Source organism: Nymphalis io, chromosome 12 (assembly GCF_905147045.1).
Source record: "Nymphalis io chromosome 12, ilAglIoxx1.1, whole genome shotgun sequence".
Classification (NCBI taxonomy): Eukaryota; Metazoa; Arthropoda; class Insecta; order Lepidoptera; family Nymphalidae; genus Nymphalis; species Nymphalis io.
The window spans coordinates 9,010,568-9,030,049 of record NC_065899.1 but is presented as its reverse complement, the minus strand read 5'-3'; the positions used below and the strand labels follow the sequence as shown (position 1 = coordinate 9,030,049).

Sequence of the window (19,482 nt, the reverse complement as noted above, 5' to 3'; positions counted from 1 at the left end):
ATATATATTTTCGACTTAATTACCGCCTTCATGAATTTCCGCTTAGCCTAAAGGTTGACTGGTAGAGAATGCCTTTAGGCATTAAGTCCGATTTTTGTCATACTACTCAATGTGGTAGGCAAAAAGTCTTTAAATAAATAAATAAGACAACGAATAGGGGGATAAAAAAAGAAAGATAAAGATAAATCTGCATATATCATTTATATTCACAGTAGTAATTGAAGCTCAAAGGTCTTTATGTGATAATGTATTTGAAAGAAAATTACAATATAGGTACCTTGTAGGTTACACATTTTATATCACTAAATATATACACAAATATCTAAGCTTCATCTTCACTCGCCGATACAGACTTCCTGGATTCAGGTGTCGCTGGTCTGGAGTTCCTCGAACCTGATCTGGACCTGGAGCCTGAATGTGATCTTGAACCGGAACGACTTCGAGACCCGCTTTTAGATCTTGAACGAGACCTCGAAGCGCTCTTGGATTTAGATCTAGAACGGCTTTTAGATCTAGAAAAATAAAGATTTTATTTATTCCTTTGGTATAACATTTCAATATTACGAATAATATGTACGATACATATTCGACAAATAATATTATGGATTTTGGTAGGTACTATTACCGTTATATAAGAAATGAAACTGATTATATTTAGTGTATGTCTATACAACAATACCTATTTAAAATATCCATTTCTATTCTTTTATTATAAATTTTTTTTTAATATTCATTACCAAAAGAAGTTGCGAATAATGTAAGATTAAATTTTAGATAGTCATAAAATTTACCTGGAACGAGATCGAGACGGACTCTTGGATCGAGAACCACTTTTGGATCTTGAGCGGCTTTTAGACCGAGATTTGCTCCTCGACTTTGATCGGCTTTTCGATCTCGAACGGCTCTTTGACCTCGAACGGCTCTTGGACCTTGATCCGCTTTTTGATCTAGATCGGCTCTTGGATCTGGAGCGGCTCTTTGCTGAACCTGAACGCGATCGGCTACGGGATTTCGATCGGCTCTTTGAACGGGACCTTTGGAAACGAAAGAATTATTAAGAAATGGAATATTCAATATGAAAATATTCAATACATTATTATTGTATTTGTTAAGACAATATTTTGTTGCTAAGTTACCTATCGCTGTCCGATGCCGACATGATTCTCTTTCTGCCTTTAGTGGCAGGCGGACTGCGACTACCGCTGCGGCTGCGACTTCCACTGCGGCTGCGACTGCGAGACTTTCGCTCGTTGTCCGAGTCGGACTCGGACGTCGAGATAGTTTCCTTGGAAACGATTTTAGCGCGTTGTTTCATGCTGAGTTTCTCTTCAGCCATTTTCGCTTTGTCTCGACGCCCAATACCTTTTTCGCCCTGAAATAAATAGCTTATTAGTACTTTGTATAAGCTACAGAATCTCAGTGTGTTATATCGTCGTAAGAACCCATAATTAATAATTGAATGTTAATTGGATCTAACAATACTTTGCGTTTTAATAACCTGTATGGTGTCGAGAAACTAATCGACCAATGCTAAGGCTTTATCAAATTGGGTTAGTCAGACAGGAGATTAATAAGTAATCGTAGACCCAATCGAATGATGACCCGTATTTAAAACGCTTGTCCTTATTCGCTACCTTTTTGCGCGGTCGCTTACGCGGTGCGTCGCTGTCGCTGGCGGAGGCGCGCGCGTCGCGTCGTTTGCGCGAACGTCCCTTGCCCTCTCCGTCGCGTTTGCGCTTGCGCTGCTTGGCTTCACCACTGTTAAGCATCAAATATAGTATTTAGGCTTATATCTTTCTTAAATTTTTTTTTTTTATCTAAAATATCTTTTATTTTAAATAAACATTTTTAAATAATAGCTTTAATTAAGGGATAAGTACGTACCCTTCTTCTCTGGGTCTATCGGGCTCGCTTCCAGAATCCGAAACGTACTCGTCACGTCGCCTGCCTCGTCCCTTAGACTTGCTCTCAGTCGGCATGTCGGCGAATAGCAGAGCGTTTTTGGTCTTCTCTTTGTATTCTAGACGCTTCTGTGACATCTCCACCGTACTCTTCGCTTGCTCTTCTTCCCGGCGTTTGCGCTCCTCTTCCTAAAGAAAACGTTTTTAAGAATTTTTATTACGAATGCCACTATTGTCGCGTTCATTTTGATCTATTAATAGTTCAATAAATAGTCGAATAACATATATCGCAGCATCGACGAAACCTCGGATTATTTATCGGAGTAAGTGAGGAGTCCCGGGCGATCGACGCCGGAGCACAGTACCTGCTGTCGGCGGAAGGCCTCGCGCTGCTCGCGCTGGCGGTCGCGCAGCGTGAGCTCCTCCTGGTGCTGGCGCCGCGCGCGCGCCACGTGCCACTGCGCCTGCGACAGCAGGTCGGCGCACGTGCGCGCCTCGCCCGCCGCCGCCGAGGTCTCCGCGCCGCGCCGCTCCGCGCCCTCGCCCTCCGCTGCGCCCGTCGCGCCCGCCGCGGTCGCCGCCAGTCGCTGGAAGTACCTGCGGGCACGCACATCGTTAGACGGGCCCCCTGCGAGCGACCCTCGCGGCGCCGCCCGACGCACCTGTGCGAGACGTGCAGCTCGTGCACGGCGCGCAGCACGACGCGCAGCTCGGAGCGCTCGTCCTTGAGCACGTGCGCGGCGAGGCGGCGCAGCGCCAGCGCGGTGTTGTGCAGCAGCGCGGCGTCGTGCGGCGCCACGCGGCGCGCGCGCAGCAGCGCCGAGCGCGCGGCGCGGGCGCGGCCGGCCAGCGTCTGCGCGCGCGCCAGCCACGTCAGCCACTCCACGTCGTGCTGCATGCGGAACTTGCGGATGCAGTTCTCGTACTGAAATGCGAAATTCGATTCGTAAGTTCCGAGCCGAGTGTACATTGAACGAGCGAGGTTCACTGGCTCGTTTGTTTTTTCGTCATTATCTTGGTGGCGTAGTAGTAGAAATAAGAAAAAAGGTTACCATCTGTATCGCATTGATGTACTGCTTCTGCTCGACGTATATGTGCGCGATGTTCATCCAGACGTCGGGAAAATCTGCGGTCGCTTCACGTACTTGCGCGAAAATGTCACGGGCTTCGTTTATACATCCCTATAATACAATAAATAAAATAAAGTTATAAACACAAATATGCAAGGTAAATCTAATAAAAATGTACCAAAAATATCGACTTTCACAATTCTAAAACTACCTTATGTGCCAAAACACATCCAATTCCATTAGCCGCCCAAATGTTCTTAGGATCGTTCTTGAGGACTTGCTTATACATAGCTAGTGCCCGCTCTTGATGTCGCTTCTCTTTGTCTTTTTCGCGACACGGCTGGTGCAGAGTTTGTAACCACACATTTCCTGAAGAAATAGTTATATTAGCAACAAAAATAATACTTGTAAAAACTTAAAAAAGAAATTTGGTAATCCTTTACAGTAATTTTTATCGAAATTGTTAAATAAATTTTTTAATTACCTTGTAAAAATATGTTTCTATAACCATCTAGAAGTCTTAAGACCTTGCTTATAAACGTTGTTTAGCGGGTGATTAGTTAAACAATGCCGTATCTCCTTCTTTCGAATGTCAAATCAATAATGACAGAAAGGGATAAATCTGTGTTCAAAAATAGTTAAAGCCGCTAAGCAATGTTTATAAGTAAGGCCTTTACTTTCTACCAACAATAACATACTGTTAATAAAATAAAACCCTTAACTCACCAAGTGCAATGAGTGAATAAGCATCACTAGAGGTAGAAGAATTTTGCAGAATCCTTTCGAATTTCTTCTGTCCCGGCCCCCACTCCTGTTGTGCTAAATGCAAATTTCCCAGGAGAGACCAGGTGTCCGGATGTTCTGTGTTTACTTTAAGAGCTTCCTTGAACCAATCAGAGGCTTCATAGATTTGTCCCTTGTCACGAGCCATACAGCCCAATCTGAAAATAGTATTTTGTTTTATATTTATTATTTTAGGTAATGGTAATACTTAATGGTGCAGAGTCTATCATAACATTGGACCTGTTAGGACCAAAATGCTTATATATACTACATAATACAATAATAATTATTATGTCCTTTCGAGTGACCGATTCCGGGACGGCAGCCAATCTCAAGAGAGATTAGCCAACTATGCAGGAGATATTATAGTGCACTAGTGTGTGCGCAAAGACATGTGCACTCTCTATTCCCTAACTCTCATAATCCGGTAGTTCGGCAATCCGACACGACCGGAAAGAGTTCAGGCGCAGGACCAACGGCTTTACTTTGCTTTCCGAGGCATGGGAATGTAAACACTTCCAACTTTCAGACTCCGGGCTGCTACTGAGAATTTTCTGACAGAAAAACCCAATAACTTTTTATTGGCCCGACCTGGGAATTGAACTCATTCGTATCTTGCATTGAACAATGCAAGATTTATGAGATACGCATAAAAAAATGATGAGTTAATAAAAAAATAATTAATGTATATAAAGATAAATTATTTGCTGAGTAACTTACCTTAAATAACAGTCAATATAGTTAGGATGTTCCTTCAATATATCCTTATATAATTTTTCAGCTTTATTATATACACAGAGTGCTTCATTGAGTCGTGCTAGATTGTACATAGTTGTAACTGCAATTGAATTATAGTACTGTGCATCCAATGTTTCTGCATCAACTTTTTCTCTGTTGGTTAAAAAAGAAACAATAAAAATTCTATTGTCTTATTTATTCATACACACTGAGATAGAGAGAGAAAGAAAGAATATTATAAAAATTAAATCTATCTCTTGAGCTAAAAGAAATATAAAAATTAGTTTTGAACACTTTGAAAATCAAACAATATATAATGATTTATAAATCAAAATTTGAAATAGATAATTACATTAAAAAAATATTAGGTAATTGAATTAATAAACGAAATAACTTGATGTTACCTCTCTAAAGCATCTTCGAGATATTTTTTTGCTTCAGATAAATTTCCAAGTCTATAGTGTAACGCTGCAACATTGTTCAATATTTCAGCTGGAATATCTGCATTCACCTTTTCTTTGAGAATCTTCATTGCAGTGGAGTATGCATTTAGGGAGCCCTATATTAATAAATGATCTTTGTTAAAGGGAATAATTAAATAAATAAATACTCAATAAGTTGTCATGCTAATCTCTTTTTTAAATCTTAATAATAAAGTCTAATTATGTGGCAACAGTCAAACCAAGATGGCAGTGGTAAGAACGCGTGAATCTTAACTGATGATCGTGGGTTCAAACCCGGGCAAGCACCACTGAATTTTCATGTGCTTAATTTGTGATTATAATTCATCTTGTGCTTTACGGTGAAGGAAAACATCATGAGAACACCTGCATGTGTCTAATTTCACTGAAATTCTGCCACATGTGTATTCCAACAACCCACATTGGAGCAGCGTGGTGGAATAAGCTCCTTTTCCTCAAAAAGAGGAGAGGAGTCCTCAGTAGTGGGACATTCACGGGCTGTTACGGTACGGTAGTATAATGCAACAATGCATATTTTGTCAATTATATATTTTAAAATTATATAAAGAATTACAATGATCAATCACCATACACTAACTATATGCATAAAGTTATAACAATATTTATTAAACCATCACACCTGCAAGTCGTTCTGTTCTAATATTTGAGCCAACTCAATCCAAGCTTCTACATCATCTGGAAACTGTTCAGTGACCTTCTTCAAATGTTGTCTAGCAATATCTCTTTGTAATTGAGATGGAGAATTTGCATACAGGGATCCTAGGATCTTCATAGTTTCATAATTCCCTGGTTGGGCTTTGAGAACTTTTTCAAAACACTGAGCAGCCTGGTGTGTGATATATTTTATTAGACACGAAAATTAAGCAATGAAACTTTAAAAATAATAATGATTAAATCAAACTTACATTCTCAGTGTCTCCTCTGTAAATATACATTTGTCCTAAGCCGTAATGCGGCAGCACAAAATTTGGTGGTGCAAACTGAGTTGCCTGATAGTAATACTGGAAAGCTTGTACACAATCGCCTTGAGCATGAAACGCTCTTGCTAAATGATGACAACTCTCTGCTCGCATTGCTTCATTCTCTGTATTGTGAAAGGCGTGAAGAGCTAGATGTTGCACTTTGTTGTAATCCTGTTAATAAGTCAGTTGTATATATAGTAGTTGTAGAGACAAAATCAATAATTATTATATGACTAATTGAATATGTAAATTTGCTCTATAAATTTTATATAAACAAATATTATAATCAATAATTGAAGACATAGTTTTAACATGCTCCAATATTTTATACATAATATCATATAAGTTAAAAAAAGTTGAAGAAATACATAATCATTTTTTTAAATATTACCTTTTTAAAAAAGAAGTGGTTAGCTAAATGGTTAAGCACCATTGGGTTCTTAAGGTCAATAGCATAAGCCTTTGACAACATGATGACAGCCATTTTGTTAGATTCACTTTCTTGTAAGTTTAGTTTCAAAATAGATAGTCCTACTAATGCCCCAACACACTGAGGATCTAGTTGTAGGGCTCTTTCAAAAGCCATTCTAAAATAAAATAAAAAAATCAGAAAAAAAATGTTATTAAATTATGAGCATAATTACTAGAGTTTTACAATATTACTAATTTATAAATTGTTATTATGGTCTTGTTTTAAGCTTAAAAGTTGTTGTTCCTTTCTCTTCTATATTGAGCAGTGTTTATTACTAACCACAAAAATAATGTAGCAATATATAGTTCAGACAAATAAATCTTGTTTAAGGTTATATTATACAATTGGACATAAATTAATAATAGGTGGGCGACAAGTCAGTGTTAGGCTCCTACTTCAAACACACTTAAGAGTTGTAGTCTCTTGGTGCATCAGAATTAATTATCAAATTAAAATTATTCTATATAGGTTTCATGGGTATTGTTAGAACAAAATTTAGTATAAGTATAGAATATATTTTAATGTTATGTTTAATGTTTTTAAATGCATAAAATTTATATTCAGTAAAATATATGAGCAGGGAAGTATGGAATTTGTTCAGGATTAACTTAGATACCCTTTGAGTTTAAAAAATTTGTAATACTGCTAATGTTCTGAATGAACCCGAATGTTAGACCAAAAGAGAATATTGATGTGGAAGTAATAAGAATGTTTAGAATACGAAATAGCATATAAGAGGAGATGCCAGTAAAGCTAAAAGAAAACACATTGGTCATGATATGGTATGTCATTACAAGATGAGCTAACAAGTTATACCAATGTTATATTATATGATAAAAAAGATGATATTATGCATGTTTGTACACATAAAAAGACTCCTTAGTCACATAAGACAAGAGATGGAGATTAAAGCGGTAATCTCACTGCAACAAAGAAATGAGAAAGAAAATAGTAATTGATGATACTAACTTTTGCTATTAAAAATTTCTTATTTGATAAATAATACATTTATAAATCATAAAATTTAAAAGATGGTTCCATTTTTTATTCAATTAATTATTTACCTAGCTTTTTCCTGATTATTTAACTTCATAAAACAATGTCCCATTCCAAGACGTAAGGCCGCTGGACTATTTGGATTTGTTCTGAGCGCCTTCTTATAGAATGCTAAAGCTCCTCTGTAGTCCTTTCTATTGAATGCAATACAGGCTTTGCCAAGTAATGATGGCACATTGTTAGGAGATTGGTTTAATACAAAATTAAACTGAGTGTCAGCCTGTCCCATTTTGTCACCTTCGAGTAGACAAAAGTAAGCACGACCAAGGAGATGGTTCTAAAACATCATAAAAATAAACAATGCAATTGCAATACAATGTGACAGTAAAACAAGTGTTTTTTTATCAATTTATATTGTGTATTATTAATAAACTAAAATGGTCAAACATCTCTACAGTATTGATTTTATTTTATTAAGTAATATATTCGTAATTACCTGATCATACATTATAATTTTGTCTGCCATAGTATAAAGCAGTGTTGCTTTAGTGAATAGCTCTTTTTTCTTGTCCTTTGACTTCTCCTTATTCGCTTCCTGAACATAATATGCAGCCAACATATCCAGGGCACGCATTTGGTCACGCTCAAACTCCCTATAGTCAATATTCGCATCCACTCGAGATGCTTCCAGTATTTTAAGAAAATCATTGATTTTCTTTTGTTTATAATAAGCAAGCTGAAAACAAAATCCATAATAAATAAGGCATTATCGTATCTATCGTCGGAGATTGATTTATCAATGATTTCATTTTGAAATAAATGTTGACGCTAATTTTCTGGAGGTTAAATTGATCTTACCGCAACATTGATCCAGACATTAAGTTGGGATCGTTCTTGTTGTAAAATACTGAGCACTTCATCTCCAGACGGGAGTTGTTCCGGATCCAACTCTATTACCTGTATAAATAGTAAGAAAATTAATTACGCGATTGACATTATATATAAGAAAAACCGCGTCGTATCACTTTAATATCTCACCTCATCAGTACTCATTAACGGTATTTCGAGCGACATTTTGATGGTTTGCTATAGCAATTCACTTTCTCACAAATAAAACATTGTAGTGTTAAATAAATCGATTATTACAACTTCAAGCAACAACATTTAATATTATTGTCACCGTCACACATTCATTGAAGGAATAGAAGATTCGGTAACAGATTAAATTAACTATTTCAACTTTTGTCTAAGTTAGTGTTGCCAATGTACATTCGCATATTTCCAGTCATAACAAATCTTACGCTTGCCTTTCCTCGTTTATGTTTCATGAATATATCGCATATTTTGTTTGCAACCCATAAATGAAACATAATTAAAATTCTTCTTAATTTCTAATAATAGTCTTATTCGATATGGGTATACGGATGATAATCAAGAACATCAATATTTTTAGGACACGATGTACAATCGATATTATTACTATTTTTAGTTTACCGCTTATGAAAAACTATACACGGTGCAACACTAATTTAAAAGTTAAGTTGACATCTGACAAAGTATGAATTTATGTTACCTCTTACTTTAATTGTTTATAAGATGTAAAACAATGATTATGTATTAAATATAAATGAACGAATAACATTATAATTTACAACACATGTGCAATTTTAATATTTCTTTTTAACTGTTAATTTCAAGAATGAGTCTTGTGGAGGGCAAAAGAATAACTTTTAAAAGAGCCAGACCTAATCCATTGTTTCAGGACTGGCTAGAGGAATTATACGAACAAGCTCTACAAAAAAAGAGTAAACTTGGAAACATTCTGAAGGAAGCTTTGGATTCTATATCAAAATATCCATTGCCTTTACAATCTGGAGCAGAGTGTGCTATATTAAAAGGATTCGATAAACGTTTGTGCTTATTCCTTGACAAACGCTTGGAAGAATATAAAAATTTAAATAAAGTTACCTCGAACTCCTCCCCAAACGGAATTGTTAACATATCATCACCGCCCAGAAAAAAATATGCAGTAATTTCGCCTAGTCTACCTATAGAAAAGAATAAACCATCAGAAACTCTCTCTAGCAATGTTAATCCCAATCCAAGACACAGAAAAAATCATATTAAATACAAACCAGTTTTTCGTTCTGGAGGCTATGCTATCTTGATGGGTCTATTAGATCATACAACATGTAGCACTACAGAGTCACTCAATAAAGATGAATTAATTGAAAAAGCACAAAGATATTGTGATGAATCTTTTACCAGACCAAAACCAGAATCTTTTTATACTGCATGGTCAAATATGAGCAGATTAATAGCGAAAGGCTTAGTAAAAAAAACTGGAAGTAAAAAATGTCAATACTTTTTGACTGATTTGGGTATATTAGTAGCTAATGAACTTTTATGCGATACTCAAAATATGCCATCTGTTAATGATATTATTTTTAAAGATCAATCATATGGTACTGTAGCATCTCAGAATATAGAAAATGAAGTAATAGTGCTTGAAGAACATAGTTCTAAAACAGATTATGTTTCTGAGAATATAGATTTAATAAAAAACAATATGCTAGATGAGCAAATAGCTGACTTAGAACAACAATTGATAGTAATGGATGCTGGCACTTTCAATATCATACTACTAATTGACAAAAACGAAACTAGTGGGTGGGTTTATTTTCAATATTTATATTTTTTTACTATAAATTTACATGTTTTTCTGTGAACAAAAATGTTGCTGTACTCCAAATTAATATTTAGATATAAAATCAATTTTCTAGTATTTCAGGTTGTCCAAAAAGAATGACCCTACAGTGGCAGAGTTTAATAAATTCCCTGATTTGAAACATGAATACCGCAGTTTAAAAGTTGGAGACTTCACCTGGGTGGCTCGGCATAAAACCAGTAACCAAGAATTGGTCCTTCCATATGTTGTTGAAAGAAAAAGAATGGATGATTTGGGTGCTAGTATTAAGGATGGAAGATTCCATGAGCAAAAATTTAGACTGAGGAAGTGTGGATTAAAGCATGTAATTTATATGGTGGAAAGTTATGGAAAAAACAAATATGTAGGCTTACCTGTACAGACTTTGATGCAGGGTTTGGCAAATACCAGAGTTCAAGACAATTTCAAGGTCCATGTGACTGAGTCTCTGACTCATTCAGCTAGATTTTTAGCTATGATGACTTTAAGATTAACATTTGAGTTTAAGGTATTTTTAATAAATCTTCCCGTAACAGCCTGTGAATGTCCCACTGCTGGGCTAAAGGCCTCCTCTCCTCTTTTTGAGGAGAAGGTTTGGAGCTTATTCCACCACGCTGCTCCAATGCGGGTTGGTGGAATACACATGTGGCAGAATTTCAGTGAAATTAAACACATGCAGGTTTCCTCACGATGTTTTCCTTCACCGTAAAGCACGAGATGAATTTAATCACAAATTAACAAGGGTTTGAACCCACGATCATCGGTTAAGATTCACACGTTCTTACCACTGGGCCATCTCGGCTCAATAAATCTTATTGTATGTTATATATGATGTGCTTAGCTCTTTTAATGATTTATATTAATATTTATTTTCATTTCCAGGACAAAAGATTAAAAGGACATAACAAAGAATCATATAATGATATACTTATGACATTTGAGTTCTTCAATAAGTCTTCAATAAAAAATAAGCCACTTTCAGTAACAGATACATTTATAAAACTACTTCTTCAAATAAAAGGTGTCTCCGTTGAAAAGGCTTTGGCAATTACTAATGTGTATAAAACTCCAATATCTCTGATAAAGGCATATAAACTTTGTACAGAGAAGGAGGGAGAAATATTATTAGCTAACTTAAAATGTGGAGTAACAACTCGAAATGTAGGGCCTAGTGTGAGCAAAACTGTATACCAACTATTTAAATTTGAAATTATTAGCTGAATCTTACTTTCAAATGAAATTATGTTGTAAAGAGTAATATTTTATATGTAAACATTTTAGCATATTGTAGCATATAACATGTGCTTATCTTATAAAAATCAAGACTGTATTTTATATATTTTAATAAACTAAATGAGAAATCATTTATATTTTTATTACCACTATGTATAGTTTTTATAAAATAATAATTGTTGTTAAAATATAAGCAGATAATCATCTGCTTGTTTATAACAAACTATGATAGAAGATAATTGTTATCTGATTATATTAATCTATATTTTCTGATATCTTAGTATGCTTTCCCTTGTTAACAATAAAAGCTCTGTCACATACTATGTTTCACCATGAGTATATTCAAACTTGTTTTTTACTTATGTTATAAAAAAACTATGTTCAAAATCTGAGCCTTTTTGAGTCTGTAATTTTGACTGTGTGTTGTTAATCAGGACAAATCATTTCTAAGTACAGATAAGGACTACGTGTATGATTTCTCTAAGAAGTGACAAGTTTTTTTTACCTTACTGATACTTTTTTATGGCTAATACCTGACCTCCCACACCGTAGGAAAGCAAAGGGGACGTCGGGTAAGGCTTGCTGGAATATTACTTCTTGACGGTAGAATATGTGACAAGTGGTTGGTGAGCCAGCAAGCTTGTACAAAAGCCGTACCACAAAGTGATCAATGTATTAATTTAATCTAGGATTATAGGTTTAGATAGTAGGATTGTAGTTTCATTATCTGCATTTTGAGTGCAAAGAATTTGTCAATCTCAATTTCATATAAAAATCTGAGCTTAAATTGCAATTTGCTTAGGATATAGAAACACAAGTTAAGGAACACTTGTGTGCTAAAGAATATTACACATCCGATAACTTTTTAAATGATTGCACACCCTGGAAATGAAACGATCGCCTCCAGGTTATCTCAAATTAAAAAAAGGTATATATAATTTGGCTAGTGTTGTATATGTATTGCACTTCTTTCTAAAGGAATGAGATATAAAAAAACCCCGCCGAGTTTCTTTCGCCGGTTCTTCTCAGGTCTGAGGTGTTTATTTCCGAACCGGTGGTAGATTTACGATAGTCAATAAGCAAATGTAACGCTTCTATATTGAATAAAGATTTTTGACTTTGACAAGATTGTTTACACAATAGGAGGTCTATGTTAAGACAAAAATAAATCTTGTGTTATTAAAGAATAAAGTCTACTTTTATTTAATTTTAATGACTGAATTATAAAATTAAACATTTTAATTATATATACTTTATTAACACAACTATTGACTGTGACAGAGTGACATAACTTCTGAATAATCTGTATATATATTCAGATTTAAGAGCACTTTAGGATGGAATCAACTTTCCCAAGTTTACAAAACCATGAAAAATAAAATGCACAATTGGTTCGGCACAAGCACTTTTACAGATTCAGTGTAATGAGATTCAAAAAGTAGTAGAAAAAGTTAAAGATAGTTTATATAGTTTTCATTTTTGTTTTTGAGATTTGTTGTTTGTGCCAAACCAAAGTATTATTTCAGACCCTTACTTTTATCATCACAATAGTTTTACTTATTAATATATAATTTGCTTACAACTAAAGTTTTGGTGTACAAATGAATCATATTTTGAAGTGGTTTAAAAAATTTAGGTTACAAAAAAATATTAAAGACAATGGCACAGATAAAACAAAATTCAATGCTAATACTAAATTGCATTTGAAATAGTTTTAAACTTTTATCATTTTAAAAAACATGTGATAAACATTTCAAATATAGTATTATAATATATTTATTAATATCTAATTTAGCAATTTTCAAGCTTCATGACATTAAAATATATTATTTAGTGGCAAAACATCAAGATACACATATATACACAAATATCGCTTATAGTTAAAATAATGAATGAGATAAATGCCAAAAATAAAAAATAAAACTTATCACTATAACCTAAAATGTTGGTTATATAAGATATCCTTTTAATAAATTCGAGAAAATAAAATTCTAGACCAGCCACCCTCCAATTTAGGCATATTTAAGGAAATAGCTACTCCAATTTACATATTAAACCCTGTCGGATTAGACAACATAATATGCTACGTGCACATAGAACAAAAAGAATCTCTTCAAGACTTGTGTAAAAAATAACATTTACAATATAAGGAAAATGTAGCCGAGTGCACTCACATAGATAAGAATATAATCAAATATTATATTTAGAGAGTGTGGTAATTTCTTTCAGTTTGATTCTTGTAATATTTGAATCCCATGAATCCAATAGCAAGAAGACCCAAGGTCAGTATTATACCGCCAATGAAGCTTGCTCCATCGAACCTGAAATAATAAAGGTATATTCTTATTTTGCAACAAGATAGTAATTTTAAGCATATAACGAAAAAATCAATTTGCTCATGTTTATTGTTCTTTATATGGATTTAAATATATATGAGGATATCTCACCCTCTCGCTTGAAGAATGTGCTTGTCGGCATCAGACTTAGGTGCTTCAGTAGTCTTAGGAACTTCAGTTGGTTTGGTAGGTATAACTTTTTCTGTTGATGGCTCATCCTTGGCTTTTTCAGTAGGCTTTACATCATTGTTTATTTTCTCTGTGGTAACATTAGTCACTGCCGAGGTTTGGGTAGTTTCTTTTGTTGTAGATTGTTTATCTGTTGTTTTGTTGTCGTTGGTAGGCTTAGCATTGTCTGTGTTCTTGGGTGGTAATGGTGGAACTGTGCTAAGTGGGGTCTCAGGTACATTTTGTGGTGTTTTTTGTTCAGTTGATGCAGTAGATTTTGGAGGTGTTTGAGATTCTGTGATATGAGCAGGCGGAGTCAGATCAGTTTTTTGAGTTTTAGGATCTACAGATGAGTTGGTCACTGCAGTAGGTTGAGTTGCTGCTGGTGATGAAAAAAGGTTTAGTTAAATTTAACACACCCATAAATATTAATTAATCCTAAACTTTTATATGTTACTAGCCATTAATTATTAATTCAAAACATACAAACAAGCAATGAAAAAAATGTATTTGATGAACAAAGAGGAAAATAAGTTACATGTAAGTTCATTGGAACATAACAAGACTTATTTCTATTTTAAAATATCTACAAAGTGTATGGCTTCTTTACTACATATTAGCTGTATATAAACAAAGTAGATATTATCGAACTACAGCAGTGCTTAATTATAAATATTATAATGCTAATTCATTTACATTTCAAGCTGCTGAGGTGGTCACAGCTAGGTTAAGTTGTATTTAAAAATATAACACCTAGATAGGTGTCACCCATAGATGCAATAAGATTATTGCCTCAATGGGTGACAGAAGGGCATTGCGTCCCTCTAGACGAAATTCCGATTCAAAGGGGAAATGTTGCTAACATTCTTGCCACCATTCCACAAGGTTATGATTTATACATAAGCAATTTTTATTTAGTAGTAGTAGAAGTTATAGACTTGAAATTATAAACAACACTGTATGATTTTAAATCGATATGTAAACATTGAAATTGTCTTAGGACTTTTAAGCATTTATATTGGGACAGTTATGAAAAATTAAATAAAAAAAAAGAATGTAAAATAAAGGTATATTCAATAAGTGTTACAATCTCTTAAGACTTGTAATCTTGGTGCTAGGGATACCCCTCAGGTTGTTTTAACAAATTAGTTCCTAAGAATGATGATAGCGTCAATTTGTTATAATTTAATTGATAATAAAGTTATAAATTAACAAAAGCAATGAAACTTCATAACAAAACCGATTATTTTGGTCGAAACAATGAGAAACATTTAATAAACGCATAAGAAGTAAAGATAAACTAGTAACACCAAGCTTCCGACTTCACATAGTCAATATCTACATCCTTTTTGGCGTAAGATAAGTAAATAAAGCATATCATTCAGCTCAAGATTTATATAGATAATAAAAGAGCTCGAGTATATTTTAAACAAAAGCAATTAATCTAATTGCATTAAATATATTAATTATTTAGATAAGAATTATTATTGTGACCAAGAAATGAAAATATTAATAGTTATTTTTAAATAAATCGTATATTATTTACTATTTTTAAACAAATACTCATACATTTATTATTACATTTTGGTAATCTACAAATCTAGTATTGACAGTTTGTTAACCGAAAATTTTCTTTCCGACCGACATGGTCATGTTCATATACTATCATGGTGTGAAAATTGTACCTTGAGTATAGGTACAATCTTCATTAATTACCTATTTATAAGATTTAAATATTTTGGAATAGATTATACCTAAAAAAAATTAAATCGAATGGATAGTTTATACGTGAAATCGGATAATCCAAACCAGAAAAACCTCTATCTATTATTGGTATGATAATATACTAGAAACTATATTTTATGTTAATTATATTACGTGTTATTTTACACTAACATTATATGTATAGAATATTCAAAGTTATTTTTATGGCATCAACTGACCTTGGTACCTTTTTACTAATCGATAATAATATTTGATTACATTATATGCGTTTATTATATTTTTATATGAGATCGACAAGACAAAGCTTGTTATATTATGTCCTCGAAATACAGCTAACAAAATCTATAATTTATTTAGTTTTTTAAAAATAAATTAAAGAATAAATTTTGTATTATTATATTTTAAATTGTTCTTTTTAGTAAAAAATAGAACATATTTGTTTGTTATTTTAGCATTGACGCCATACGCCAAATTTATTATCTACATGAAAACAGCGCCACGAACAGACTTTATAAGTACAACAACATTATTATATATTTTGAAGCAAAACTTTTAGTTAAAATTCTTATTCACAATAAAAAATATTATTTGAATCGCATTAACCGGCTGTTGGACACAACATATTACATACTTTAAACTTACACGAATTCGCTAAGTTGCGAACAATACTCGTATTCGAATACGACTTACCTATTTGCGATTTTTGTTTATTTTTGATAGAGTAAAAGTAAAGTCGGCGAATTCAGAACAAAACCTTTTAAATATATTAAACTTGTTTTAACGAATGAATTTTCTTTAAGAAGCAATATTCTAAATTAAATTTTACTTTAATAAATAGAGCACTATTCCAATATAGAAGATGTCCTATTAAATAATGGTTCTTACGAGAATGTTATTTGACAACAATTAAAACGACTCTAAAATATAAGAAAACTAGATAAAACTAACTATAACAGGACGGTCTTTTTTCCTACAAGCAAGTGGCACTTTGCAATGTGTGATATCTTACATTATAACACGATTAACTGCATTGCATACTAATATACCGTTAGTTTAACAGAGCCGTATTTAAGTACTTGTAGCATGCGAAATTATAAACAAACTAAGTAGGTCAATCCATTTTACTTTCAAAGTTTTCGAATTTATATATATTACTATATTCATAGGACATAAACTTACAAAAAATAAAACAGTTAAAAATAAAAAAAAAAACACATTGGTCAATCGTAAGTAGGTACAATAAGGTTAAGGCAAGTTTGACTAGTTTTATTAAAAGTAGCTTTTTGAATATATAATTTATATTAATTTGGGTAAACTATTAACGTATAAAATATATGAGCTTGTAATAAACTGACAACTCCGGTAGCATATATTCATTTTGATAAACTTATATATTCATAAAGATGAAATTTTAAATCAAACTCAGAATAATTTGTTAAATGAGAAGGTTTGGTACTTATTCCACCATGCTTTTCCAATGCATGTTGGTGGTTACACACATGACACATTTCCTTCACAACCGAGCGTGAATGAATTATAAATACAAATTAAGCACATGAAAATGCAGTGGTGCTTACCTGGGTTTGAACCTTCAGTTAAGATTCAAATATTCTAGCCATTGGATCATTTTGGCTCTTAAACTTGTTAAATAATATCAAAATTTAAAAATTGCCGCATCAATCAAGAAAACTAGCATTTTATTTATAGTTTTTGCATTGAGGTCAGAAATCAAACAGTACAGAGTTGGCAAATTATATTAATTGTCCCTATTATAGCTTGTTAGCTGAAAAATCGATTAATTAAATCAAGCAGAATATTTAGTTCACTGTTCATTGATAATATAGCCTATTGTGTTATAAATTTTCTTTGTTTATTTACCTTATTTTTACATAAAACAAATAAAATATCACAGAAATAAGATCTTTGACACCTGGTTTTGGGTAAGATTTTTTAAAAATAATAAAAAAATTGACATATATATTTAAATAGAACACTTTTATTATCTACCTGTAAATTTCATTTAAAATAAGTAATCATAAATGAATAGTTATTTTGAAAATAGAATAAGAAACACTGATGTAGTTACTGTATAATTTCAAAACTTTTGCACTTACAGCCACACTTCTTCATAAGTTTAGGCTGATAGTAGTAAAAAATAATAATGTATAAATATACTTATACAAAGTAATATAAATAGCATACTTATGTAAAAATAGTATATTTTTAAGGACATGTTATGAACTGGAATATTTCCAAGTTTTAATAGTATAATCATATTCTGTACCATTTATTTTAAAGCATTAATACCTTAAATAAAGAATGGCAATATATATGGTTTGTTAATTTTTAAATTAAAGGACTTACAGTAATTTTAGTTAACAGTTTTTACACTTTAATTTCATAATGAAAAGTCAACACAAGTGAGGGTATTCTGATTATGGCTTTAATATATAAAACATCTCAAAGTATAATTTACAATTCAATGCGTTTATATATTTTTTGTAATTTCTATTAAAGAATGTTAATTTTCCATATTTATAAATATATCCAATTGTTAATTTTCCTTTTCCAAAACCATTTGATATTGTTATAACGAATAATGATAGGGTATTTACTTGTAATACATTTAACATGATTTAATTAAAGAATAATTAATATTAAAATAACGAATTTATCGTTTGAAAAATGTTTAATGGTCGTCTAACGTCTTTTATTAAAATGTCGAATATTATTGAGTTAAAAATTGCTTATAATTTCAAAAATTAAAAAGGGTTTATGAACTTTTTATTAATTTTTTCAATTATTTTATACGCACATTGTTACTACATAAACGAAGTTTTTTTTTAAGTTTCATAACATGTTTATACGTTACTTCTTTGTAAATTAAATATTACTTTGTTAGATATCAGGCAGGTAATATTATTACAAACAAAGTTATGAAATTAAGTGTAAATGCAAAACATGAACATGAACAAGAAATCAGGAAACAGTTTTTAAGTTTGATAACAATGAATTGGTTAACGTTATTTTCTCTTTGGAACAATGGCGAAATGTTTCGATTCGTCATTTTTTATTTAACTATTTGCTTTATATAGTAGCAAGCTATTCATTTAAAAAGTGATAGGTAGATGCTGTTTTAATTAACGATAAGAAATCCAGTTAATGTTGTAATATTTTTGTAATCATTATGTAAACTGGTTTCGATCATGGTATTCATGATCATGAGAAAATTATTAGTAGAACGCAATAATATGATGGACGCCAGATTGTTCTAGTAATCTTACCTTGTTCTACAGCTGGTTTGCTGAGACAAACGGAGAGCGATAGGAGGCACAAAAATATAATTTTCTTCATCTTTCTTAAGGAAAAATATAATTAATTAGTTAAATATTCGTCAAAAAGTATACCTATCTATGACTATAACTGACGCCCGACACGAGTGCGTGGGAAAAAGAAAATATTGTAAAATGTAAATGTAAAAGATTAGTATCTAGTGATGTGATTGATACCGATTTTTTTAAGAACAGATAATGTAAGCGATTTAGTTTGTTATCTGTCACCTAATCGATATTTCACATACGATTTAAAAAAATATTTTTTCTTTAACCTTGTGTTGCTAGCTGTATAAAAATTTTATTTTCGAAATAAAACACTTGAAATCTCTTTCACTGATGTTTAGTAATGCTATGACACTAACTTTTATTGATCATAAACTATTTAATGTTCCGATAAATAAAAGTTGGATTAACAATTATTTTTGCTACAGTTATAAGCAATATGTATTCAGCGTAGACAGAGAAAAAAAAAATGGACCAAGGGGCCGTGAAACCGCGATTCAGACAGAGATAGTTTGTCAATGTACGCGTATAATGTTGCCATAGTAACTGCATTCCGGATTTAATTAAAACA

General features: G+C 32.5%; 3 protein-coding genes across 4 annotated transcripts; 1 reads left to right on the top strand and 2 right to left on the bottom strand.

Annotated features, from left to right (window-relative positions):
* Positions 1-232: 232 nt before the first annotated feature.
* Positions 233-8,611, bottom strand: LOC126772309 (RNA polymerase-associated protein CTR9 homolog). Its single transcript, XM_050492606.1, has 19 exons — positions 8,443-8,611; positions 8,263-8,361; positions 7,901-8,140; positions 7,473-7,741; positions 6,328-6,523; positions 5,880-6,107; positions 5,594-5,800; positions 4,897-5,051; positions 4,475-4,645; positions 3,698-3,912; positions 3,183-3,340; positions 2,954-3,082; positions 2,564-2,826; positions 2,267-2,498; positions 1,885-2,090; positions 1,635-1,758; positions 1,137-1,372; positions 792-1,034; positions 233-512 (listed from the first exon to the last, which is right to left on the bottom strand). The coding sequence occupies exons 1-19, from the start codon at positions 8,476-8,478 to the stop codon at positions 323-325; spliced, it is 3,597 nt and encodes a 1,198-aa protein (XP_050348563.1). The 5' UTR covers positions 8,479-8,611; the 3' UTR covers positions 233-322.
* Positions 8,612-9,014: 403 nt separating this feature from the next.
* On the top strand, positions 9,015-11,463 carry LOC126772338 (crossover junction endonuclease MUS81). The gene is made up of 3 exons (XM_050492667.1): positions 9,015-10,074; positions 10,196-10,619; positions 10,994-11,463. Exons 1-3 carry the CDS (start codon positions 9,104-9,106, stop codon positions 11,330-11,332), a joined length of 1,734 nt encoding a protein of 577 aa, XP_050348624.1. The 5' UTR covers positions 9,015-9,103; the 3' UTR covers positions 11,333-11,463.
* A 1,115-nt stretch (positions 11,464-12,578) lies between these two features.
* LOC126772414 (sialomucin core protein 24) lies at positions 12,579-19,039 on the bottom strand. Of its 2 annotated transcripts, none has more exons than XM_050492784.1 (3): positions 18,858-19,039; positions 13,792-14,230; positions 12,579-13,665 (listed from the first exon to the last, which is right to left on the bottom strand). In XM_050492784.1, exons 1-3 carry the CDS (start codon positions 18,925-18,927, stop codon positions 13,548-13,550), a joined length of 627 nt encoding a protein of 208 aa, XP_050348741.1. In that variant the 5' UTR covers positions 18,928-19,039; the 3' UTR covers positions 12,579-13,547. The 2 variants fall into 2 exon arrangements, with proteins under 2 accessions (XP_050348741.1, XP_050348742.1); XM_050492785.1 differs by having other exon boundaries at positions 13,792-14,227.
* Between the last annotated feature and the right edge of the window lie 443 nt (positions 19,040-19,482).